Source organism: Ipomoea nil, unplaced genomic scaffold (assembly GCF_001879475.1).
Source record: "Ipomoea nil cultivar Tokyo-kokei standard unplaced genomic scaffold, Asagao_1.1 scaffold1043, whole genome shotgun sequence".
Taxonomy (NCBI): domain Eukaryota; kingdom Viridiplantae; phylum Streptophyta; class Magnoliopsida; order Solanales; family Convolvulaceae; genus Ipomoea; species Ipomoea nil.
In genome coordinates, this window is record NW_017617471.1 from 9,084,130 (window position 1) to 9,110,618 (window position 26,489).

The following is a 26,489-nucleotide window of genomic DNA, read 5'->3' on the forward strand; positions in this document are numbered from 1 at the left end:
GCAACCGTGTGCACTACGCATGGTGCACACGGTTGCAAAAACAACGTCGTTTTTCTTTTAAAAAAAATCATTTTCGATTGTCGTTAGTTACGTAAACATATGTTCATAATTTTATAATTTCACATTCTGAATGTATAGTTATGAAGTTATGGATGTGTAGTTATGCAATTCTGAATATATAGTTATGAAGTTATGGATGTGTAGTTATGCATGCAATTCTGAATGTATAGTTATGAAGTTATGGATATGTAGTTATGCATGCAATTATGGATGTATAGTTATGAAGTTATAATTTCACATTCTGAATGTATAGTTATGAAGTTATGGATGTGTAGTTATGCAATTCTGAATGTATAGTTATGAAGTTATGGATGTGTAGTTATATATGCATGTAATTCTGAATGTATAGTTATGAAGTTATGGATGTGTAGTTATATATGCATGTAATTCTGAATGTATAGTTATGAAGTTATAGATGTGTAGTTATGCATCCAATTCTGAATGTATAGTTATGAAGTTATGGATATGTAGTTATGCAATTCTGAATGTATAGTTATGAAGTTATGGATGTGTAGTTATGCAATTCTGAATGTATAGTTATGAAGTTATGTATGTGTAGTTATGCAATTCTGAATGTATAGTTATGAAGTTATGAATGTGTAGTTATGCAATTCTATCTGAATGTATAGTTATGAAGTTAATGGATGTGTAGTTATGCAATTTTGAATGTATAGTTATAAAGTTATAGATGTGTAGTTATGCAATTCTGAATGTATAGGTATGAAGTTATGGATGTATAGTTCAAATTATGCACAACATAACGCCGTTAACGGCAATTGAAACTGAATTTTTTTTAAGTTGGACGTCAAAACGGCGTCGTTTTTGCAACAGTGTGCACCATGCATGGTGTACACGGTTGCACAGCATAACGCTCCTTATTTTTATCACGTAAGTCTACCTCAAGAACTTATGAGATTGAATAGAAGTTAAGAATATAAAATAAAAGTGCATCAAATATTTTTCTTATAAAAATACTATCATAATCGAAATTAAAGAGTTCTATTACATGGACTCCAAAATTTTACCCCCTGATGTGACAGACACATATAGACTATCTTTTTTTATGTGAATCTCAATAGAAGCGTCTATATCATAATTTTGTGTGTGAAAATAAAAATTAGAAGTAAAAAATGAGAATACATGTATTATTTTTTAAATTGAAATATGAAAATGAAATAAATTTAGTGGTATGGATTCCAACAAATATTCCAAAATCCACCGACATTGGGACGAGTTGATAGGGGCACAGAGTGAGTAGGGCAAGAACACGAAAAAAGAGAGATTCTACTTTTTCAGGAAATAACGTTTCCGATACCTGTCGAAAATCTGCAAAAAAATGACAGAGGAAGATACAACAACCATGCATTAGCATTTAGCACACAAAGGTATATATCATATATGCCACACACTTAGGGACAGCCAATTCAGCTTTGACAAATCAAATATATATATATATATATATATATATATATATATATATATATATATATATATATATATATATATATATATATATATATATATTCAAATGGGGCATGTGATCATGATGAAGCTTTGTAGCAGCTGACATGGAATTGAAGACGACTGTCCGCAAAAGAAGTTGCTTTCCTTTAAATTAATATATATATATATATATATATATATATATATATATATATATATATATATATATATATATATATATTGTTGCCGTGCGATTGGCTATCTTAGGTGTGGTTGTGTGGTTAAATCAACGTTCAGAATTAACAGTGATTAAAAAAAAAATGCACGGTGACAATTTGATCTTTTGGGATCTAGGTCAAATTTAAAGTGCGTGATACGTACGAAATACAGCATCGGATCGGGTTCTTCTTTAGTCTGCTTGTTGGTTTAAGGTATTATGTTCGGTTAACGGCGTGAGGCCAGAGGTTTCTGAGTTAAGGTAAGCTATTAAGAAATTGCTAAAAGTCCCCCCCACCCCCCCTCACCACAATTAATGCCATACTTATAGAAGGATACATGAGACAATAACCGGTCTCTCGGCATGCTCACGTAGAGAACATGCATAGGGCGAGATCGTGGCCCAAGCAGACTCGTCCACGTGGCCTAAGATTCCTGACCCCCTTAGGTGTGTCGTCAGCAAGCTTGGCTAGCAAGGGAACTAAGCCTTGGGCTCTGAGTGTGACAGGTCGGATGTCCGTCCCGACCTTAAGTAGTCGGGGCAGGTCGATCGTTACTACCCTTCGCTCAGCCTATCGGACTACACGCTGTCCGGATTTAGGTCGGGTATGAGAACAGTCACGATCAACGATGTTTGGATCGGGCTCTACTCAAGTACGGGATCCAATACCGAACAAATGTAAGTCAAGGTCCGACAAAGGATATATATATATATATATATATATATATATATATATATATATATATATATATATATATATATATATATATATATATATGAGAGATCTGGTGAGGAAATTTACTCAGGTGTGAACATGCGGTTTAATCTAAGCCATTGATCAAATCTAGATCAACGGTTCAAAAAAAAAAAAAACACGCGTCTAAAAGGAAACCACGCACCTTAATCGTAAGCATTAAAATAGCGCACTTTAAGTACACAAACCACGCTCCGTAAGCACACAAATCACGCACTATAAGAACACAAACCATGTACCTAAAGTTTTAAAATGGCGCACCTTAAGTACAGAAACCACACACCTAAAGCTTTAGACCGACGCACCTTAAGTTTCAACAACTGACGCACCTTAAGCACACAAATCACGCACCTTAAGAATGGAAACCACACACATTAAGAAGTAAAACCACGCACCAAAAGCTTTAGACCGGCACACATTAAGTTTCAACAAAAACGTAGCTTAAGCTCTCAACTGAAGAACTAGTGCACCTTAAGCACAGAAACCACGCACCTTAAGAATGAAAACCACATGCCACCGCGTTCTTTTGTTAATTTGTGTTCAGTCTGGACGGTCTTTTTTAGCGAGATCAAAGACTATCATTCAACCCCATCTTTCACCTGGACAAAGTATCCGCATGTGATCTCTTATGTGTGTGTGCGCGCGCGTGCGTGTGTGTGTGATAACACCTTTCCATGTATAAAGTGTAGACACATCCACACCTTCCATCTTGAGTAATCAAAGGCCGGAATCTTACTATTCCTAAATTTTCAAGTTTGCAATAATTATAAAATGAATCACGCTTTTAATAATTTTCAATATTATAAAATTAATCCTGCATTTATTTTTTTTTTTACTAAAACCGTCAACCATTGATGAACCCTGATGGGCAATTAAGATCCGTCCTCATTTTTCCTATAGGACTTTGTTCTCATTTGATCATACCCATATATGTGTGTGTATTTAAAAAATAATATTATTATATATCTTTGGTTGTTGAAGGACGACAACAACAACAACAACAACAACAATAATAATAATAATAATAATAATAATAATAAATTGTAACTTGCGTATTTTATTTAATCAATTTAGAGTTTGTCACATAAAAAATAATGCAATAAAAAATAGAAGTCTAGATAGCATGCATGGGAAAAATTAGAGAAACATCATATACAAAATGCTTGTTTGTGTGTTTTTAAAAAATAATAATGTTATCAATGACGGTCTAGCAATAAAAATCGATGATAGAGATCAAGACGTCGCCGGAGAAGGCGTGGTCATCTTCAACGACTAGAGATGGCAACTAAATTGGTCGCCATCTCCCCAGGAACGGAGAAGGCAACCAGTTTGGTCGCCATCTCCAGTTGACAGAAATAGCGACCAAAATGGTCGTCTTCTCCGTCAACGGAGATGGCAACTAGTTAGTCACCATCTCCAAGGGACATAGAAGGCGACCAACTAGTCGCCTTCTCCATCCCTAGAAGATGGCGACCAGTTTGGTCGCCATCTTCTATCGCCGGAGATGGCCACGCCTTCTCCAGCGACGCCTTGGTCTCCGTCGTCGAATTTTATTGCCGGACAACTATCGAAAGTTTAGTGACTTAGTATACAGGTCACTAACAGGTAATTGGGCATTGATGAACTAAATTGATTGAATTTTTAGGTAAAGTTTGATGACCTATTTGATCATTTTTTACTATTTTATACCTACATTTAATAATTTATGTGTCTGTAATTACAATATTATATGCCTTTAATTTGTTTACGGGTACAAAAATTATTAACTGTACGTACAAAATATGTTAACTGCAAGCACATAATTTTTGGGCCAAGGTTCACAATGCAATATGAACCATAATTCATGGTATAACAATTGAATATACATTACATGGGTTTAGGTTGGTCCACATGACCAATGAGTATAGTAGAGTACAAACACACAGCAGTGGTCAGTGGGCTGTCCAAATAGTGGAGGATGAACTCATCGGAAAAAATTGGAGGCTTGGTTTACATTTGAGTGAGACAAAGATGAATGAGACTTCAATTTTTGGGCAAACCAAATGGTTGTTATGGGAAGAGGGGAAAATATATTAAGGCAACAAAAGGCAATTAATTGTCTAACCCTTAAAAGAGAACCTGTAATGTTAATAGCAGGTCGCCTAGTTTGTCTACTAGAAATGGCATGTTGTATATAGCACAGTATACATTTGACCTTGTAAAATTTAACCTACCTTCAAATCAAGTCAGTCATTTAGGATAAGAAAACCAAAAATAAAAATAAAAATAAAACAAAACAAAACGAGATTCTACTTGGTATTATACATGATATGCCATATACACCACCCCACTATTCTCCGACCCCCTTTAACTAAATATACCTTCCTCCCAGGCTTGTCAATCTCATTGCTAATACAAGACTTTGTCTTCATTTCCGTTTAATCAAAATTTCTCTATTCTGCCATCGACTGAGTTGAGATGATGACCAAACTGCAGCTCATTGTGTGAAGAAGGTACCGCGATATCACATTCCCTCGAAGAAATTTGTTATTTACAATGCTCAGCCTCTAAAAAATTGGTTTTTTGCTCCTTTTATCAATCAGAAAGCATCTCTTCCAACTCGGGCTCCTCAGATATTGATGTGTCATAATCTGAACTTGTTGCATTGAATAAAGCTTCAGAGAATTCTTCACCTTCTAAGCCATCTTCTTCATCCTCAGGTTCAGATATTTCTGGTTCATTGTCTGCATTATGATCTTCAGTTTCTTTCTGTGATGCAATATCTCCGTTACCAATTTTCTGAGGATCTGAATTCGCCTCTGCTTTGGCACCAGAATCCTCACATATGCAGGTTGAAGGGTTTTCATGAAACTCACCCCGGCCTGGCCTCACCTCCTTAGGTTCCCCCATAAAGCCTTTTTGAAATGTGCGCAATCGAGATGCAAATTCTTCCCATGTCATGTTATTCCGGTTTAAGAACAGACGCCATAACTTCTTGGCATTTGGTCGAATGGTAGGTTTATGTCCAAAGTATCTCCTGCAGTCGAGAGAAAGATACAAATTAGCCAATACCATAACTGTTTTAGAAATATATACATTATAAAAACAACACCAAACCTTCGCCCAGCTAATATCTTTGCCATGTTTCCATTGTTGTTGGTAACAAAAACATCACTTTCATCACAAACTATGAAGTCTAATGCAGCCATGCGAGAAGAAAATTGAGAAAATGGTGCTAGTTCTTCCTTTGTGGCAATAGTGTCCTTTGAATGAAAGTTTGGAAAGAGAGCCTTTAGAGGTGCCAATGTCTCCTCCCCTCCATATACTTCACCAGACGCTACATAGATATGAGCATCTCTGCCGTATCCAAGTGCTCTCAACATCAAACCCACTTCTTCGGGAGTTAGAGGGCATCTGCCTTGCCTCCTCATCCTATCTGGGTTGCTACTCTATAGAGTGAAATGAGTTTAGAAACTTTTAAGTAGCAGAAAGCAGTTAATAATAATAATAATAATTTAGAATAGACACTATTGATATCAAATTTCTGTTTGAAATGTGAAAACAATGAAAAGCGGTCACCAAGCCAACATAGTATTTCTCTCATTAAGACACCTTTAAATGTTGTATTCATATTTGACTCTCAATATTATTTTCTAAAGCAAATACAAATAAGGGGTCATGTCAACCATCTGGTTGTCCAGAAGAAGCCCAGCCATCTTTATTACGCAAACTATCTATACTTATACAACAGAGGGAAAATAGTGCATCCTTGGAGTAAATAGTTTCTTATCCTTGATAAACACATTAGTCCTGATCAATAATTGTGGAGACTTGAGTGAAAAAAAGGAGAAAACAGGAAAAGAACCATAGAGAAAATCAAACACTTAGCGTGAAAAAAGATATTTTAAAAAATCATACTAAAGTTACACTTGTGTTTGGTACTTTGGTATCAAAATACATAACAGGATATAGAAATAGGTAGTTAGACCTACATGTAGAGTTTTCCACCTCTTCCGTATTTTCCCAAGTTCTGTTCTTTCCTTCTCCCCTCCTCCATAATAGCATCCTGAGAATGCAAGCATATCAGGTTCAAACCTGTAAAATGAATTAACTCATATCAGTAAGCTTTCTAATGACTATATTTCTGAACTAGATAATCAACATCACACTGCAGCCATTATTACTGCCAAGCAATCCCCAGTACCCAAAGAAATCAAAAAGTACAGTTTAAATAATTAAAAGTAACTTTAGAACTCTTTAACTGACAAATTATTGTGTAATGGTGCTAATAGATTACAAACTTATGAAGCGCCCTTAATCTTATGATCTTATCCTCAACATGTTTCATATGCACCTTCATTATGGTTGAAATTATGAAGGCAGTAAAATTGGTTCAGAATTACTGGATTTGATTCTATAATCCAGAACTAGAACTAAAAGTAGTCAAGAACAGAGTATGAGAAAAAAGGAAAAGTGAAAGAAATAGAATATTCAAGCCCAGAGAGAAATTGACAAATGACAACTAACCTTAGATGAAGCGTAATATAATGCTTGCTCCTCAACCTCATTCGCTGGACCAATTCCTTACCCATTTCAAGTATAGGGTCAGCAAACTTCAAAGCATGATAATTAACTCTGCATCTCAGCTTTTGCAACTCGGTCTGCAACCTATTTGAAAGTCTGTAGTCAAACTTGGTGAGTCTAACTACCTGCAGAAAACACATAGGTTATACTGGCCTAGAATAAAAATGATTCAATCAAGACCTTACTAACACTTACATACAAATCAATGCAAATATGCAATATCCACTTTTCTATCTACAAGCAGGACAGCTACATAGCAATTGACAAAGTTAAGGACTATTTTCCAAATTGACTGCGGGCTATGGATATCTGCTGTATATTTCTCAGATTAAGTCCCAGAACAGGGCTGCTGTCCCTTTTAGATCTAGATTACATTTATGCTTAGTCAACAAAGGCTAGATCACAGCTAGGTATAGATTCAGCAAATTCAATTGGCAGTGAGACGTTGGTAAATTTCAACTTATGGGGCTAGCCTGGTTTCTTAAAATGGATTCACGACTTCTGTATTTATTATGCACTGGAAATTCTTATTTCACCATCCAAAAGAAACTGCAGCAATTCAGCATGAGAGTACAGATCTACAGTTGCATATCTATAGTTATTTCAGCACAATAATACAATGTAGTACTTCCATGTTCAGTAAGTAAGAATTCACTTTAATCACATAATATTATGTGATAATTTGGTACAACAGCTGTTACTGGCAAATAGATGTGTAAATTGTCATAGGCATTCCACTGTCAGACAATATATGTAAAAACAACTAATAAGAATATAGATGTAATTAAGAAACATATACTGCTAAAAAAATGTACAAAAAGAGTTGAGGAATAAATTATTAACCAATAAGGCAAACCATTTTTTTTTAATCTTTTTAACAAGTTTGTACAGAAAGATGCTTCTGAGCTATTCTCAATATGTTTATGTCTACCATAAATAAGTAGAAGACATACACGCTTTTTTGAATATTCAGGCAGCAGCCGAGTTAAATAGCATTTTTCATTGCACTTTCTGGGAACCTTTCTAGTATGTGGAACCCATATCTGTCCTCTCCTAGGCGGGAGCTCTTTTATGATTTTAACATCCTTTGTAAGATGTGATATAAACCAATCGACATCAAATATGTCTGAGAAATCACTGCAAACCAAAGGACTAATGTTAGTTAAGTTTCAGAATTGCATGTAATAGTCATAAGCTCTTTTAAGTTTATTAACATACCACTAGCCCTAGACCTTAGTATAAGAAAGGCAGTGAGCATAAACAAAGGAATTCTCCATTACTTGCCTAGAATCTTTCCAGAAGGATTTCTTGTCCAAAGTAGGAACAACAAGGGTAGCATTCAAAATTCGAGCAGCAACAACTGCATCTGTTATCTGCCATATGCAGCCCAAAAGAAATCCACACCATATATATTTAATCGCTAAGCATACTTTTGTGAACCCACACAGTAGACTAACAGCAAGAACTTAAATACAGTAGTGCCCAATAATAGAGCTAATAATTAGTAGCATCATCTTTTTTACGACAGCATCCAAGAACACAACTTTAAGCAAATACAGAATCACTATCATTGTGCAGGTTTGAACATGTCAGTAAAGGTCCAGTCATCAAATGCTTTAAGACATTTTCCTTCTAACAGTAAAAGTAATTGGAGATTCTCCACGTAAAAGTAAAAAGAGAGAAATTAAAAGCCAAGGCCCAAGGGCTAAGAAACTAAGAAAGTTCAAACATAATGACTTGCATAAACTATCAAGAAATAGGTAATGGGAGTTATTACTGTCAAAAACAGATTTTCAGCCTTCTGGTTATAGAACCTCAACAAGAAACCTTTCCCTCAGATATTGTGCCTTAAAGCAAGTATTCTTAAATACGTATGTAAATAAGACAATGAAGAAATTAAACGAGATAACTATGAACAACTAGTCATATCACAGGTTTTGTCTCACTAATTTGACATCAAATTCCTAAACCAACAGTGAAAAATGTGTTCAAAAATTACCCCCGTCCTCTGTTGGTTAAGACCCCCACTGGTTGCAATCAACAAGTATCGATTTGGATGTGTGATGTCTTTAGCCTCTGCAGATTGGTCAGAAATGTAAGACCCAGAACCACCAAATGACCAAAAGGACTATGCATATTAAGAAACTTAAGTGTTACCAATTTCAGTTTATGTACAAGCAGTATCCTACTAATGTGGTAATATGTAAGAAAGAAATTGATTATCTAGGGGGTGAGGAATACAAAAGAACAGAGTATGGAGGTCTTATGAAGCTTACTCGCAAATTTGGTACTGGAATTACTACAACCATAGAAGAATTTGGCATTTTTTGACCTCCAAAGATCCCGATCATGCACTGTTCCACTTATCTAGATCCCAAAAATGAATACCAATCACATTTTAGAAAACTCAGATCCAATCAAAGCAACAACTTGATAAAGGCAAAGTAGAGCATAAGCCGAGGCTGAAATTAAACCCTAACCGGAACATTAAACACCGGGACTCCAATCTCATTAATAACGCCCTCATTGACCTGAAACACAAGGTTGAATAAGCTCAATAACTCTGCGTCCATACATACATACAATAATGCCTGTGGATTTTCACGCGTAAAAACACAAACGCCGCAACTAGCCAGGGCTGTCAGATGTGCACTGTAGAGGGAGAGAAAGGTGAGTAAGTTACCGAGATATGGCGGCGGAGGAGTTGGAGTTGATGGTTATCAGTGAGAGGAGGGGCGAGCGAGAAGAGGAAGAAGAAGAAAAGGAGAATGAGGCCGGAGATGGCGGAGATAGCCGGAATTAGAAAGCGCACACGGGTGGTATACTGGTGGCGCCGCCGATGAAACGCCATGTGGAAACGGGTGGCGTATAGACTGGCTTCCCCCCTCTCTGAACCCCTCTCCTCCTGATGAAGAGGGAAGAGATTTTAGAGAGGAGAAGGAATTTGTTCAAGCGGGGAAGGTTTTACCAGAAAGAGAAAGAGAAAGAGAAGGCGCCTCTCTCCTGTTGAAGCGGGGAAGGTTTTACGATGGCGACAAGGATGTGTTACTGTTTTCTTTCCGCAGATTCAAGTATTCCAAACGCTGCTACCACGAAATGATTATGGCTCCTTTTTGCCTTGTTGGAGCGGTCAAATTTTTCTTTTTTTTATACATTGGAAAAGGGTCAAATACATCTTTGAACGACAAAAGAGTAATTAGACCCTTCAACTTTAAAAAGGTACAATTAGTCCTTTCAATTTGTTATTTTGAGTTAAATAAACATAATAATAAATTTTTCACCTGAAATAATCGGTCAAAAAATTTTGACGACAACAAATATTTTTTTAAAAAAAAGCTACCGGATAAGACAACCGTTCGGTTGTCTTCTCCGGTGGAGAAGCCGATCAGATCAAGTCGTCTTCTCCATTGGAGAGGACGACCAGTCCGGTCGCCTTCTCCACTTGAGAACGCGACCAGTCCGGTCGTCCTATCCAGTGGAGAAGGCAATCATATTTATTAACTCAATGAGTTTTTTGCACTTTTGGTCCCACGACTATAGTGGCACTATCAGAATTGATCCACGACTTTCAGACATTGCAATTTTAGTCCACGATTATTGTTTTTTTTTGGCAAAAATGATCCTTCCGACCACTTTTCTGTCAAAATTCCACCGAAGTAAAATTTCTTCATTTTTAAGAGGGCTAAAAATTTGACATTTCCCTTAACAATTCTTCCTAGATAAAAAAAACAATTCTTTATTGCAAAATATGGCAGCAAACAATCAGTAATACAAGCCTCTTAAACATGTCAACTTTAGCCTTCTTAAAAATGAAGAAATTTTAGTCCGGTGAAATTTTGACGGAAAAGTGGTCGGAAGGACCATTTTTGTCAAAAAAAAAAAAAAAAAAAAAAAAAAAAAAAACAATAGTCATGGACTAAAATTGCAAGGTCTGAAAGTTGTGAATCAATTCTGATAGTACCATTATAGTCGTGGGACCAAAAATGCAAAAAACTCTTAACTCAATCATATTTTGTCTATTTAACCCTTCCTTGTGAATTCATTTTCTAATATTTTTTTATTATGGTGATAGTATTGTTTGGGAAGAGAAAAGGTATATAAAGCAAACTAGTATTTGACCCGTGCGATGCACGGGATGTTATTTAAGTATTTTTAGTTGTGCGTGTTTTATGTTAAGATTTGTGTTATATATTGGGAAATACAATTTCGACACGTAATCAAATTGTGTCTTACTAATAGTTCAAAGATGTTGTCAATATAAAAACAATATATTACAAAATTACAAATTATTGAAAACTTCATGATATACAACATTAGTGGTTGATGTAGTAGTTGCACTTGAATCTTTTCCAATAAGTATTTTCAAACCGTCTGGATTATTAACACGAGATGCAGCTACGTACAACTGACCATGTACAAAAACCGGTTTCTTTAGTATTAACCCTACATGTTTCAAGGTTTGGCCTTGACTTTTGTTTATTGTCATTGCATATGAAAGCATCAACGGGAATTGCCTTCGTTGGAACTTGAACGGCAATCTGGGATCCGAGGGTGACATTGACATTCGGGGTATTAACACTTTCGTACCTTTGTTGGGCCCAGTTAGAAGCTCGCCTTCAATAACATGGTCTGCTAACTTTGTGATTATCAACCGAGTTCCATTGCACAACCCAAGAGAATGATCAATATTCCTCATTAGCATTACTGGTGATCCAATTTTCAAATTCAGTGTATGGTTTGGTAGACCCGACACACGGATGCTGTTTAGGAATTCCGGGGTGTGTACATCTCCAAGTATCCCATTATCACCGTCGGCTTTGCATACTGCGTCTGAACTATAGTAGAACCTACTTTCGGCATCATGCAGCTCAGTCATATATTCATTAACTGCATGGACAACGTCCAGCGTTGGTGCAAGTATAGCACGACCTATCAAATACTCTGGGTCAGCATTTCCAAATGCAAACATTGGAAATGTACTTTCAACAATTGCTTTAATGTCGTCGGTCCCGGGGGATACTAACATGTGGTTAGGTATTTGGACTTCTGCCATCCCGTCATTCCTGCCTCCAATCTTCCCATCTTCGATATTGGCAATCCAGTTAGCGAACTCTGTCAATGACTGCCTATTACCAGAACTGCTAGCCGAACTTAGCCGTAGGTTTTTCGTCAATCTAAAAACTTTGCAACTATCCCATAAATACGATGCATTTATAGCGGATGAAACAATGTCTTGACGTGAACCTTTTGGAACAACTGGGAGAATTTGCCGGAAATCTCCACCCAGTACCACGGTTTTACCACCAAACGTCTTCATCTCACTGTTACTGTCAGCAAAACGCAGTAAATCTCGCATGGTTCGATCTAACGCTTCAAAGCAATGTTTGTGCATCATTGGAGCTTCGTCCCAAATTATCAAACTCGTTTTTATCAACAATTCAGCCAAGTCGCCACCCTGTTTAATGTTACACGTAGAGTCCTCATTTATTGAAATAGGTATTGCAAATCTAGAGTGAGCTGTTCGGCCACCTGGTAACAACAAAGAAGCTATGCCACTTGATGCGACATTTAAAACGATCTGTCCTTTGGAACGAATTGAAGCAGGCAATGCTCTCCATAAAAAAGTCTTTCCGGTACCACCATATCCATATACAAAAAATAATCCACCTTTATTGCTTTCAATATCTTGCGTAACAGTATTGAAAATGAGCCTTTGTTCTTCTGTTAGTTTGGAAAACATCATTTCAGAATCTGCCTTCAATTGTTCTGAATTGTAATTCAGTTCTTCAAACACCAGTCGATTATGAAACAACCTTGTATTATCGGTACTTGGTGTGGGCATCGGAGGAAAATCATTTAAGGATTTGTTCTGTTGACCCAAAAGGTGTTCCAATTCCAATAATCCAAAGTTCTTTTTCTCCTCTACTGTTAAAACCAAATCTGTTACAATACCAAGACCAAAATTGTTATAATTTGTTAACTTAATAAACTTCCGGAATAGTATATTGTAAAGAAACATAAGAAAACTGACCTTGTTGTTTTAATAATCTTCTTTGCTGGTGCTGAGCATCTTCACAAAGATGTTCCCAAACTTGATTCCAAACATTTTCGGGTCTAATAATTGAGGATGATGTTAGTAAAACAACAAATAGCTTCCTCAATGAGTGTGCAGTTGACCAATAGCTTGCCTCATTTATAGCATCAACATACTCCTTATCGTCATCTAGCAGTCCATGCGCATAACACGCATCTCTAAACGTCGAGTACTCAACACCGTTAACTGTCCTGATATCTTTGAAACTTTTTGGACCACGTACTATGTTCAATAGACATCTCAAATAATAAATTTCGCCTGAAGCTGGAGGTACATAGAATATTCTACCAATTGAGGATCTATTTGACTTTCTTGGATGCCATTCACGGATGTCTTTTTTCCACACAAATTTGGTAGGCATCTCAATGTAAGTCAACAAACACGCTTCTTTGAAAGTCTGATTCGCTAAAAACCAACCATTAAACATACTTTGACCAACTGTTTCTCTATTTAGTACATTATCAATGCTATCATCGTCTTGGAAAACAACTGATTGACAATCAGGTAAGTGGAAGCTTAATCGCTCAACAGGGGGTGTCCTATACTGTATTTCAAAACTAAACAATCGCCAAGCTGCTTCGCATGCAGATACATATCTGCAATCATAGTACATGTTTATCTCATCCACAATCTCATTACCCGCTTCGTCCATCGAAGTCTTATAGAACTCAGCAGTTACACGGTCATTGCCCTTGTTGACGTACTTGAAGAGATACTTGATTGACCGAGATTGGTTACACCACTCTACATTAATGTGAGCTTTGTATTTCAAAAGCAAGTACCTATTATGTGGTACAACATATCTATTATCCAACTCTATTCCATTCTTTTTTATTGTCTTCTTATCATCCCTTCTTCGGTACAACGGGTAACCATCTTGGTCAAAATGTGATGCATCAATGTATCTTTTTGGAAAATGCTTTGAACACTTCCCATTTGCCATGCACGGGGATTTAATTCTTGCAACACCGCATGGGCCGTGCAACATGAATTCTTCGACAGCTTGGTAATACTCAATGTCTGAATGCTTGTCGGGAATCTCGGCTGAAATGATCGTGTCCATAAAAGCCGGATCGGCAAAGTCGGTGGTCGCTTGAAGGAACAATAATATATGCGCATGCGGCAGACCACGCTTTTGAAATTCAATCGTGTATATTACTGTCATAAAGGCAAAAATATTGTAAGATATAACCTTCATATAATAATATCTATTATTTTTAAAACTGCCAATTATATGCAATTGAAAGACGCACCTGCCTTTACACGACCAAATAGTTTCCCATTTTTTATTTCTTTGATTAAACAGTCTAGCTTAAGTTTGAAAACACGGCAGACAATGTCGGGACGATCTTCCGCTTTCAAGTTTCTTTTCTCCACGAATCGTTGTATCTCGGGCCATTTAGGATTACATGTAAATGTAATAAAAAGATTTGGATAACCTATGAATCTGCAAATTGCCATGGCGTCTTGATAGTTCTGTATCATGTATCTTGCTCCTCCGGTGAAACTTGATGGTAATATTATTCTTTTCCCTGTCGAGCTGGGTTGAACTTCACCGCGCGTAAGCGCATCAGACAGCCCTTTGTACGCCTCACACCTCAAAGCTTTTTGATTTGACCTAATATAGAGCAACCTCGAAGACTCGACCATAGTATATGCATCAACCAAGAATTGTTGGAATAACCTTTTAGCATACATTATTGTTGAGACCTCATTTGATCTTTCGTGGATACGGAACGCGAAGTACTCTCTTTGTGAAACACTCTTTCTGGCAAAATCTTGTTTTGTACCAAGTGTTGCAAAATGTATATCTTCTCGAAAACCATCCTCCCCATATGGAAATAAGATTGGGTATTGCAATGGTAAATATGCCGGGTTTAATTCATTTATTCGTTTAAGCGCTCCAGACCTACACTCGACAACAATATCCCGTTGACCCATGTACGGGTCTATATCCCCAACAATCAGTGCAGCAACCTCGGAAGTAGTCGGTAACGCATAAGTCCTGGCATCTTTAGTCCTCTTCCCTATTAATCTCATTCTAATTTGCGTTTGAGGATTAGACTCCAGAAACGACTTGGCCATTCGGAATGACTTAACCAACACATTGTGTTCATCAAGCACTTGTTTAATGTCATTTACTACCTCACTATGCAATGCAGAACCATTGTTTTCGGCCCTAAACAAAGATGAATATATAATATAAGATTCTCTGAATTAACCGACTATTTGGAAAAGAAATTGCAGTACAACAAAAGAGTATACCTCAGAGAGTTTAATCGATTTTCTATCTCATTCTCTGTATCGTGAATGTATAATTGGGCAAACTTCGGTTGAATGCCATCTGAAGGTAATAAGCTTCCAATCCGATGAAAATTTTGACCATTTATACGGAATATAGGCGGCGATGTTCCGTTGTTAATAGTTCTGTCAATTTTCCCACCCATCGACGTAAAGCAAAACATACTGTTATATGACCTTATATTCTCTAAAAAACAATTGTTTTTGTCATGTGGCCTAAAGAATAAGTCATATAGCTTTTGAGGAGGCTTTGTCATAAATGGCAACTTTATTTTCCCATTGACGCAACACGCTGAGTATTTTGGACTTTCACGTGACTTTGATATGCTAGACCGTTCATTGTACCAAAACAATGAATTACAATGCTCGCAAAGATACTCTGGATCACCAAGATCAAAATAATAATCTAAAAAAAAAATATTAGTTACCATGATACTGTATTTTAGTGTAGTACATGTTTAATACCCTTTTATTGTAACACATTTCATATGAACTCACCAGTAATTGAGGGACTATTGTCATGTAAGGGTTCAACAACGTTTTGGAAATCTGTCAACAAATTCCGGTAATGCGGAATGGTTTCAATATCCGGCTCAACCGGCACTGGTCTTATATTGTTGTCACTTGAAAGGCAACAATTACTGTACATCCCTAAAAGAAAAGTATCCCATTATAATTACATTGATTAAATATTTATATAAGCATGTTAACTGCGTGACAACTACATATATAATATTAAATAATATGAATATATATTTATACCTATCTGCGACTCTGGTGATATATTTAAGTCGAAACCCAAATTTTGACGATTAGATGTAAGTGGATTGCCGGCGACAACATGGACTTGACCGCAAGTTGCTATAATAAAAAAGATATGTTAATAAGTATTAAATTTGTATATATATATATATATATATATATATATATATATATATATATATATATATATATATAATTCATTACTAATCTTATTACAATATATTTGTTGAACTTCATACCAGTTGATATGTTGCTAAATGGCATCCTGCAACTCATTTCTTGCGGTGGTGTATTATGTATGATCATACGTAACGGAGATGAAACTGTGCATTCTAACAACATCGATTATTATTAATCATTAGAACATGTAAATGACACCAGGGTCCTAAATTCCAAAAAAAGGTATCATTGGATACTATTTTTATACCTAGTTCTGAGTGTGGGGTTTTATTTAAGTCGAATGAATGATTGTGGCGCCGGGTAATAGGTGCTCTTTCACGCTCATGGTCAAACCTTGCGGAATTTCCTTTAATTATATAAGAGTCGTACATAACACTTGTTAGAATGTTAATTATCACATTTTTTAAAATATGGTACATCAAAAATGTGTGTTTAGGTTCGTACTATTGGATATGTTGCTTAATGGTGTTCTGCTACCCGAATCTTGCAAAGGGGAATTACGAATTGTTGTCCGAATTGCGCTTGAAGCTGTCAATTTCACATTAAAAACATGTTAGCAACAATTAATTATAATCTTGCACAATCGTATAGAACACTCTTACCATTTGTCACAATACTTAAAGGCGTACTTAACGAACTTTGGAAAACACCACGTAGGGGTGTACGATTGTGTGTATTGTTGCCGAATTCAACGGACGACATGTACGATTCATCACTGACCCCTCGATTATCATTCTCTGTAAAAAAAAAAAACAATGATATAATTATATATTGTATATTTGGTATCACAATTTTTTTGATTCATACAGATTCCGAATTTACTCCTTAAATGATAGTTTGTAAAGGATGGATTTACTTTAAATGTCTAGAGTTTATAAACATTTGATGGACACAAATCGCAATAATAACAAATTAATATAATAACATACTATTATAAAAATTGCACTAATATTAAAAAACCTAATAATATTTATAATTTATAATATTAATAATAACAATTAGAAAATCCACAATTTCTGGGCAGTGTTAACTATACTGCCTAATTAATATTAATATTAATAATAATAATAATAATAATAATATTCAGATTAATAATAATAATATTAATACAAACATACGGACACCACTACCGCACTACCGGTTCTAAGCACCCGCATTTCCACCAACATCACTACTCTCTCTGTCTCTCATTGCGTAGATGCACTCCCATTGCTCATGTTCTTCACTCTGGAGTTGTTTGAACAACATCTCCAGAAATTCTACCCGAAGACCATGCGCAAACTACTACAAATTCTTAGATGAATTTCCTATTCCGATAAGTTATCTACAATATCGCTCAGTTAATTCCATTTCTATGAAACAATTATGCACAATTAGAGTAGATACCGTGAAACCTAACTGTTGAGGCTTTGTTTAACTACTAAGTCCCATTAAAGTGTAGATATGATGAAATCCTTCATTGTTAATCGCATGCATCTGTAATCTGAGAAAAAAATGGATTTTAAACAAAGTATCTATCTATCTTGGGGGATTCGAAGTTTTAACCTGTATTTTTGTGTGTGTATTTTTTCTTTGAATTTGTTGTTTGCATATTTATTTTAAAAGATACTATAATATTTGTCAGGTGAATGTTGGGATGAAGAAAAAGTGGGTTTTGATTTCTAAACCTAATTCTTTTCAGCTTCCTTAATCGTTTTTAATATCTGTAGTATTGTTTACAAAAATCGTATAGTTTTTGTATAAACTAAGACAGAATAGTATAACTGCAAAAAGAGTGCTTAGATTTACCTTGGTTGTTGCTTGGATGCTTGCGCTTCGAACCAATGGTGGTTGAAGATGTAAGTTTCCTCATGTATTCTAGGGGAGATGAATTGCCAAGTTAGGGATTTCTGTAGATGTGGTTTTAACAGAGGTTTATAATATGTGGTTGTTAAATATATAGCTGCAACTTAGTCCATTAATATTTGCAGACAACCTTGGAAAATGTCAATTATAATTGCTTTTGGAATACTAAAAGGTTTTGATCAGATAGTTAATGTAATGTGCCATTAATATATTAGCTGATTGATATTCTTACTACTTGTTTTTCCCTACTAAACTGTATTTCTGAACTTTTTTTGGATTCGAATAATGAACCTTATTTATCTAATATATGTTGTTTTGCAGGTCACAATCACTGTAGAATCTTGGGATTAAGAGACTAAAATTTGGATGAAAATAAGTTGCTTGGAGTTTGATATCAAAAGCAACTCTTAACTGTATGAACCTCTGTTGAATAGAGCACAGAAAAAATAGATGTTGGATCTGTTTCTAGAACATAATGGGAATTGTACAAAAGAGGTTGCTACGCTTGTATGTAAGATAAGTTTTACATTTATAAAATTGGTTTAATCTAATTAGGCTTACTATGATTAGAATATTGTCTATCTATTCGTAAATAATCTAATGTTTATATGATTTGAATACAATTAATAAAATTCTACAATTGCAGGGAATGAAAGACATTCAGTACTACACTATAGGTGTTTTAGTATCGTATAAAAAAGAGGATGTAAAGAATATCATAGGAACGGTTAATACGCACAGCTGACAAATAAGTTTTTTTCGGGTTACCAATGTCTGATATTATGTTATTACCAACTTGCAGATCCTTTTGTGTGTTCATTCATTAGACACTGTTTATAAAGAGTTACCCAGCTAATTCTGTTTTTGGCAAATCCAGCTAATCGGTTATATCAACGTTACCAGCTAACATTAATTAAGGAAGCGTTGTAATATCAAAGTCTGTGAAATGAAAGGGTAATCCACTAATCAGCACCAAGTCCATAACTATCTTTCCAATATAAATCCATTTGTTAGAATTTGACTACTGATTTAGCAATCCATTGATATTTTTAATCAACAACTTGTTTTTTAAAGTGCAGTTAGGATAGTATCAAGCAAATGTTGAATAAAGGGCCGGGAAGTTTTCATCAAAGGACTTTGAAGTGAGCTTAAAGATGACAGAGGGTGGTAAGTACATAATCAGAACTATTTATACGCAATTGGATTGCCAATTTATGTATTCATTAACAGAATAAGTTTAAGCCTTGCTTTAAACATCTTCTAATGACTTATATTTTACCAAACCTCTAAAGGTGTTGAGTAGCAACCAAGGATTGATAGTGATATGTTTTAATTCTACATTAAAATTTTCAAGTTAGAGTACTAATTACTTTTGATGGTTTATATAGAATATTACAATGGTATAAGCTGTTTACATTATTATTGGATTTAATTTTGGGTGACAATGAGAACTTGCTTGACATACTCTTTAATGTAGGTGAATTTATAATTTGGCATAGAAAATGTATGATTAGAATTATTAGTTGGAGCTTAGAATAGATCTTATAAAATCTCTAGTAACAAAAAAAATGACATTACATTAATCTACGATAAATAACTTCCCGTTCACTTATTACATTAAAAAGTAGTCCTTCAAACATCCCTTTCAAGTAATTATTTCAATGGTGTGTTTGCTAGATGTTATCTTCATCTTCCTCCTCTTTTGTCTTATCTATGCCATATTCTTCATCTTGTTCTTCCGCGACAGCCATCTCTTCAGATATTTTTTCCACCATCTCTAAACTTGTTCCTTCGTTGTAGCATCTCTCACTGCCAAAAAAAATCTGCAAAAGGACTATAACAAATCCAGTACACATAACATGACCTAGTAACAAATTGTGAGCATTCATAAAAAACAATTATTTAGGAATATAATCCTAAATGATTGAAAGTTTCAGTCTAGCTGTTTGAGTGTAACCCAAAAACTGTCAACATAAAATCCATTGTGAAAAAAAAGAGACCAATAGAGCACATTGTCAATCATTAAAGTCATTACAAATCTGAGTCCTTCTCAATCTTGACCACACATTCCTTGGTTTTTTTTGAACTTTGAGTGCTTGAAAATTCATCGATTAGTGATCTCTTAACTGTTCCATTCTCAACACCATTCTCTGCATCCAGCCTCTGTGCAACAACTTGGAGTGGACTTTCAGCTTCATTTGCTTGGTCTGCTTCCTAAAAAATAAGAAGTTCAAAGTGTATGGATATGCTCAATAGTAATAAATTCTACAGTAATTCGTACAAAATGTTACACTTGAACCCCAGGTATACCTCTAGATCCCATAGGTCCTCATCTGTCAGCTCCACCTCGAGCTTTGAACTGAGATCCCTGTCCCTAACTCCTATTAGTTCGGGTGCATGCTTCTGTACAATCTTTTCATCAGTGATGATCCTCATAACAGGGAAAGCATTGAGATAATTCTGGAACTGTTCCTTGCGAACAGCAATTCTAAATAAGATATTCAGTCCAATGAGAGTCTCGAGCTCCTTAGGCAGCCCCTTCCTTCCCTACATCAAGAGTTAGTATAGATTTTAATTATACTATATACCATATAATGTTTAGTTTCTATTCATCTTGATGGAATATATAATTTTAAAACAAAACTTCTCTATTTCAATAATCTTATAGTTTTGTATTTGTACCTTAGTATGGTTATCCTTCAGATCATCTGCACTGATTCCAAGTAGATCGAGACACTCCCGGTCCCATAGAAGGAAAGGAGCATTGCCATCCAAGTCCACAACCCTAACCTTAATTCTGTACCTGAGTGTCCCGTCACCCCAATTTCGATCACATGTACTACACCATAGCCACTTTCCTTTGAGTTTCAGTTTTTTGTTGCACCCCTTTGTTCTACAGGAAGCATAGTACCACTCTGGATCATCAATGAATACAATCCTAGCTGCCACCCAAAAATCGCCAAACTGCATCATATGAAAGAATGTTAGTCCACTTTAAAACATTAACCAAATCAGTATATGAGTACTTATTTTTATAGTATCCAGGTGAAGACCATTGTGTCTATAACACTATTTAACCCATGAATATGTGTTTGATTGTGCAGGTATGTGGACAAAAACACAAGACCTGAAAGCAAATTAGTGGACTGCTCACTGGTGGAATATCAACAATTAGTGGACTATCAACAATTAACACCATAGCTGAAAGAGATAAGTACTTAGTGGTGGAGGGATAGTTTGTAGTCAGATTATTGTTAATATTTATGCATTAAAGCTATAATGTTATAGACCACATTGTCTTCTATTATTCCATACAATTCTTATGGTAAAATACAGGTTAAAAAGCCAAGAAGATGGACCTAGTCTACAACTTTGAGCAGAACTGAAAGGCTGATTGAAATGAAAAGAGTCCACATAGGTATTGTTTTAAAATCCTAATTGAGTTAATATCACAACATAATACAGATTAGGTATACCCTAGGCAGTTTCTGACTATTGAATAAATTTCTAAGACAGGTATATATCCCAAGAAGTGGGATACAGTGTGCACCATGTCAGCAGAACTTCAAAAGGGACTGAAATCATATTCAGTGCATATAAAGGTATAACACAGCAATATACAATTGCTCACAACTCTATTATATTTCCATATGAATTATATTTTTAAGTGCATAATGCTATGATCTGTCAACCTTAGAAGGAATTGTATGGTAAAATAAAATGAATAGGATCTATGTTGGTTAAACCCAGTATTACCTCCTTATCCCTGTAGATGTCATTGATAGTACGAACTTCCATATCAGCTCCTAGGGAAACAGAATATGAGCTACATTCTTGAAAACTTGACTGGGAAATTATACTGCGCATGGGAGTCTGTTCTTGGCAAATACTGGAAAAACATAACCTAAAATGAGCAACAATAATAGTTGTAAAACTTCATGTAGAACAAAAAAATTTCAGGGTACCTTTTCCTGAACTCTTCAAATGGGGGAGATTCTTGGTTGAATAGCAGCTGTGTTACATCATAGGAGCTACAAATCTTTACATCAGCACCTTTAAGAAGAACATTGTATATAGAGATTAGAAAAGCTTCTTGGTTAATAAGATAGTAGATAGTCGATAGGAGAAGTTATACGATTTACTGTACTTACTTTTTAGGCACACCCTTGCCCTGCAAAACTGGATCAGGACCAACAGTGGTTCTTGTGTAGTAGAATTGTAGAATGCCTCAATCTTGCTCACATGCTCATCCCACAAAGTACACATTAGTTGTATTCCACTGAAAATGATTAGAAACATATTAGAAACAAAGCCAAGTGTAAAATATATTCAAAATCATAGGCACTGGATCACAGTATTACTCAGTATCTTCAATGGTGAAGTCAATAAGCCTGGAGTTCTTGCCATTGATTAGCTTATCCTGTGGGCAGTGTATTTCGATCACTCGACCAATGACATCTACAAAATAAATATTTAGAATATAGAATAGTATCCATAATAGAATATAATTAGAAACCACATATTGATAGAAAATACTGATTACCAAATAAGCTTTTCTCATCCAGGCCTTCGTTAGACTTGATCTCTCTGAAGGTCTTGAGCCGATACATTTTCATAGGAAACTTAACATGCTTTAAATCCTTAACAACAGTCTGATAGTTAAATTTGATCATGTACTTCTGTGGGCTAGTTTTGTAGGAGTAAAAATTTGTGATAACACAAAAATTTTTGATAGCACACACTGAACCTTCCACAAAACTGTTAAGGTACTTATCCACGTACTCTTTGGGTATATGAGCGTGCAAGAAGGACCCCTATGTATGTGTAAATAACAAAGAAATGGACTATAAAATATGGGAATATGTAGAAAAATATGTACTGGGTCTAAATTTGTAGTAAAAAAACGAACCGTCGAATTGAAAAAACTGTATATCTAGATTTAAAGAATACATACCTCTTCATCATGGAAAACAACCTCTTTTGACCTAAACTTCGAAGTATCAGTTCTTTCAGGGATCTTATATGCTCGCACCACCCGAAGCTTAAGAGCCTGCCTGGTATTCATGGGAGATATCTGGCTAGCAAGAACAAACATTTTTTGCTATTCAAGAAGAATCAGAGAGGCTTTGTAGAGGGAGATTGTATTTTGTATTAATAGTTGTACATGCGTTGTATATATAAGGTCTGATGACCTTCGTTATTGATCGTAACCATCCTGATCAATAATTACCTAGAGAATAGTATAGTGCGCAGTCGATTGGTTTTCCGAAACAAAAAAAAATAAATTCATAGTGATTACCTTAAATACATTCTCTAATCCCATTGGATGGGAGAATGATTTGGGTAGATATATTGAACAAATTAGGTTTCCTATATACATGGAGCTAGTATACTGCGCAGTCCTTTGGTTTTCCGAAGCAAAAATAATAAATTCATAGTGTTTGCCCAAAACGGCGTCGTTCATGTTGGGCGGGAACTTTTTGCTCCTATTATTTTGCTTTAATATATATAGATATTCCTATGTTTCATTACTTTTGATTTATTATGTTTGTTATTTTGAAGTTACTTGCTTTTCAATGATCTTATGATGCTCTTTCTTAAATTACCATTTCAACATCATAATTATCATCATCCCAAATTCTCTGATTCTCACACAATCATGCTTCCAAGGTTGTCAAAACAGTACTATTACGTAATAATAATACAAAACAAACTGAAAAATATACAAAATGATATATAATAATTCAGCAAATTATAAAATGGCGAAAAGATACAATGACTATATTGTAAATAGAAGAGTTTGTAACATTTTTGTAAATAACATGATAATTATTTTAAAATGACATCACTTTAAAAATAATAATGATTATTTACAAGGTAGTATATGTTTTATACTTTTGTAAGGATTCGATCATGTGACCACCCAATTAAAATGGAAATAGATGAACCATCACACTACTTAGTAGTTAGTAGAGCACTTCTTTTTATTTAAAAAAAAAAAATGAAACATTTTGTCTCCAAAATAAGAAGGAATAACAATTTGCGTTCATCAAGTTATGCGATTATTACTTTTCAATTTGCCCATCAATTGTTTACGAAGTGACTTTTTTAATCTACCCTAATGGAATTTAGGAACATAAAGTCACTTGAAGGATGAAATATAACAATGCATATAATTACGAGACAAGAAAAGTACTTGATTTTTTTTATAATTTTAAAAACAAAAAAAAATGTTATTTTCTATTTTATTTATAAATAATAGTAGGTATTTAACCTTTTTTTTACTATAGTAAAATGTTCTCAAGCAACAAGGACAGATCACAAAACTAAAAAGAAAAAAAAAATCAGGTATAACAAATAGGAAATAATTTAACCACTCTAAATTAATAATCGGGTGAAATATTATCCAAACAAGTACCTTGGCCTAGACAATGCCTCGTCACATGTTTATATATTATCATTGTTAGTTATGCACCTCTCCGCTTAATTATATGATTTGTCCTATCAACATTATCATACCTACTAATCTACTATCTCATTTTTTTTTTATAATTTTTTTATTATTACATCATATTATTATGTACTGAAATTTAGTACACATTAAGAAAAACTTGGCTCAATGTTTGCATTTAATATAAAAGATAATTTTTTTTTTGAATGCTACTTACTCTATTACATTGTACTATCTGTTCAAATAAAATTTAAATGTTAACAATTCAAATGTGTAAGGATATGCACCGCTCCCTAACCTAATATTCTCTCTATAAGGGTTTTCCCTCATCCTTCATTGATCGGCCGCCGCCAACCGCTCGTTTTGCAGAGGCGGCGCCGGCCTCCTCTCGTTTCTTCCCCTACTCCGACCGTCTCTCAATCACTTGTCCTTCAATTCTTCGCCCTCTCCTCCACTGCCGACACCTCTTCCCGCCTCTCTTCCACCGCCAACATCTCCTCCGACCCCTCACCGACATTTCTTCCTCCTTCACCATCGTCCCTCGCTATCTCCAACTCCAGATCCAAGCTTCTTTACCTTTTTTCAGCGGTTCAATATATATATATATATATATATATATATATATATATATATATATATATATATATATACACACACACACACACACACACACATATTAGTTAGTGGTTTGGTGTTTAGGATTTGTTTCATATGTTGTTTCGTTAAAGTTATTCCCTCACGTGTTTTTAGCAGTTTTCCTCTCGTTAATTTGGCGAGTTCTTTTTTCATAAGGTGAAACAATTTATCTAATAATGGAGTATGTTTGTTTCATCCCGAACACCGAAGAAGATATGAACCTTGATATGCATTTCAGATTAATGGAGATATTGTCTATGGGCAGAAGAGTCGCAATAGAGTCAGACTTGGATAGCAAGATCATTAACAATATCAAAGAAGTTTCAGGTTCTCCAAACGAATTCAGCTTCAATCTTGAAAAACAGTAAGAGATTCAAGTTTCGTGTAGCATTTGAACTTTATTTCAATGTCTGATTGTAAGAATGTTTTATCATTCCATCGATCTTATTGTAAACTTTTCATCGTATAATTAATGAATTAGTTCTTTTATTTCAAAAAAAAAATGTGTAAGGCTATAAAAAGAAAAGATAAAGAACTATATATATATATATATATATATATATATATATATATATACACACACACACACACAACTATCAACATTAACCATCCAAATAAGGACACATTGTTTATTTAGGATTCATTAGAAAACACGAAAAAAAAGTTAATTTAATGTGATTCATTTTTTGAAATGTATTTTCATTTTTTAGTATTTTGCTAAAAGTTAGAAGAATCGGCCCATCATCAAAAGGGTATGGAGCGTTATGCTCTGCAATCATGTCCATCATATATGGTGCACATAGAAATCATGTCCATCATATATGGTGCACATAGAATTGGATCCATAATTTTTATACTATAGATTCATAATTATTGAACTCTATATTCACAATTACAAAACTCTATGTTCATAATTTTCGATGTTTATATTCTCAATTGTTGAACTCTGTATTCACAAATCACTGAACTATATGTTCATAATTTGATGACTATACAGTTTAGAAATTATGAATATATAGTATAGAAATTATGAATCTATAATATAGAAATTATGAATCCAGTTTGGAAATTATGAATCTACAGTATAGAAATTATGGATCTATAGTACAGAAATTATGGATCCAATTTCGTGTGCACTTTGCATGGTGCACACGGTTGCACAGGGCAAATTATGTTGTGCATC

The 26,489-nt window shown here is 34.8% G+C and overlaps 2 protein-coding genes and 2 long non-coding RNA genes across 5 annotated transcripts; 2 read left to right on the plus strand and 2 right to left on the minus strand.

Annotated features, from left to right (window-relative positions):
* Window positions 1–4,544: 4,544 nt before the first annotated feature.
* Window positions 4,545–10,117, minus strand: LOC109182180 (uncharacterized protein At1g04910-like). Of its 2 annotated transcripts, XM_019332273.1 has the most exons (10): window positions 9,721–10,117; window positions 9,518–9,568; window positions 9,314–9,404; window positions 9,037–9,113; window positions 8,322–8,410; window positions 7,991–8,174; window positions 6,981–7,162; window positions 6,446–6,548; window positions 5,571–5,902; window positions 4,545–5,490 (listed from the first exon to the last, which is right to left on the minus strand). In XM_019332273.1, the coding sequence occupies exons 1-10, from the start codon at window positions 9,886–9,888 to the stop codon at window positions 5,049–5,051; spliced, it is 1,719 nt and encodes a 572-aa protein (XP_019187818.1). In that variant the 5' UTR covers window positions 9,889–10,117; the 3' UTR covers window positions 4,545–5,048. The 2 variants fall into 2 exon arrangements, with proteins under 2 accessions (XP_019187818.1, XP_019187819.1); XM_019332274.1 differs by lacking the exon at window positions 9,518–9,568.
* A 1,199-nt stretch (window positions 10,118–11,316) lies between these two features.
* LOC109181233 lies at window positions 11,317–15,578 on the minus strand. The gene is made up of 5 exons (XM_019330986.1): window positions 15,397–15,578; window positions 14,385–15,310; window positions 13,069–14,289; window positions 11,625–12,977; window positions 11,317–11,480 (listed from the first exon to the last, which is right to left on the minus strand). Exons 1-5 carry the CDS (start codon window positions 15,576–15,578, stop codon window positions 11,317–11,319), a joined length of 3,846 nt encoding a protein of 1,281 aa, XP_019186531.1.
* Window positions 15,579–20,955: 5,377 nt separating this feature from the next.
* On the plus strand, window positions 20,956–21,429 carry LOC109181090. The gene is made up of 3 exons (XR_002054171.1): window positions 20,956–21,018; window positions 21,119–21,202; window positions 21,324–21,429. It is a non-coding gene; the product is annotated as an uncharacterized LOC109181090 (long non-coding RNA).
* Window positions 21,430–21,531: 102 nt separating this feature from the next.
* Window positions 21,532–23,429, plus strand: LOC109181089. Its single transcript, XR_002054170.1, has 3 exons — window positions 21,532–21,637; window positions 21,736–21,821; window positions 23,224–23,429. It is a non-coding gene; the product is annotated as an uncharacterized LOC109181089 (long non-coding RNA).
* The last annotated feature ends 3,060 nt before the right edge of the window (window positions 23,430–26,489 follow it).

What these genes read in the sequence shown, in the direction of transcription:
- LOC109181233 (XM_019330986.1), bottom strand. Translation starts at nt 15,578, where the DNA reads ATGGGTGGGAAAATTGACAGAACTATTAACAACGGAACATCGCCGCCT. An exon ending in AATCGATTAAACTCTCTGAG is followed by an intron (nt 15,311 to 15,396) that starts GTATACTCTTTT and finishes ATCTTTGTTTAG; the next exon opens with GGCCGAAAACAATGGTTCTG. An exon ending in ATTTGGTCGTGTAAAGGCAG is followed by an intron (nt 14,290 to 14,384) that starts GTGCGTCTTTCA and finishes CCTTTATGACAG; the next exon opens with TAATATACACGATTGAATTT.
- LOC109182180 (XM_019332273.1), bottom strand. Translation starts at nt 9,888, where the DNA reads ATGGCGTTTCATCGGCGGCGCCACCAGTATACCACCCGTGTGCGCTTT. An exon ending in TCCTTCTGGAAAGATTCTAG is followed by an intron (nt 8,175 to 8,321) that starts GCAAGTAATGGA and finishes TTTGGTTTGCAG; the next exon opens with TGATTTCTCAGACATATTTG. An exon ending in AAGATATTAGCTGGGCGAAG is followed by an intron (nt 5,491 to 5,570) that starts GTTTGGTGTTGT and finishes TCTCGACTGCAG; the next exon opens with GAGATACTTTGGACATAAAC.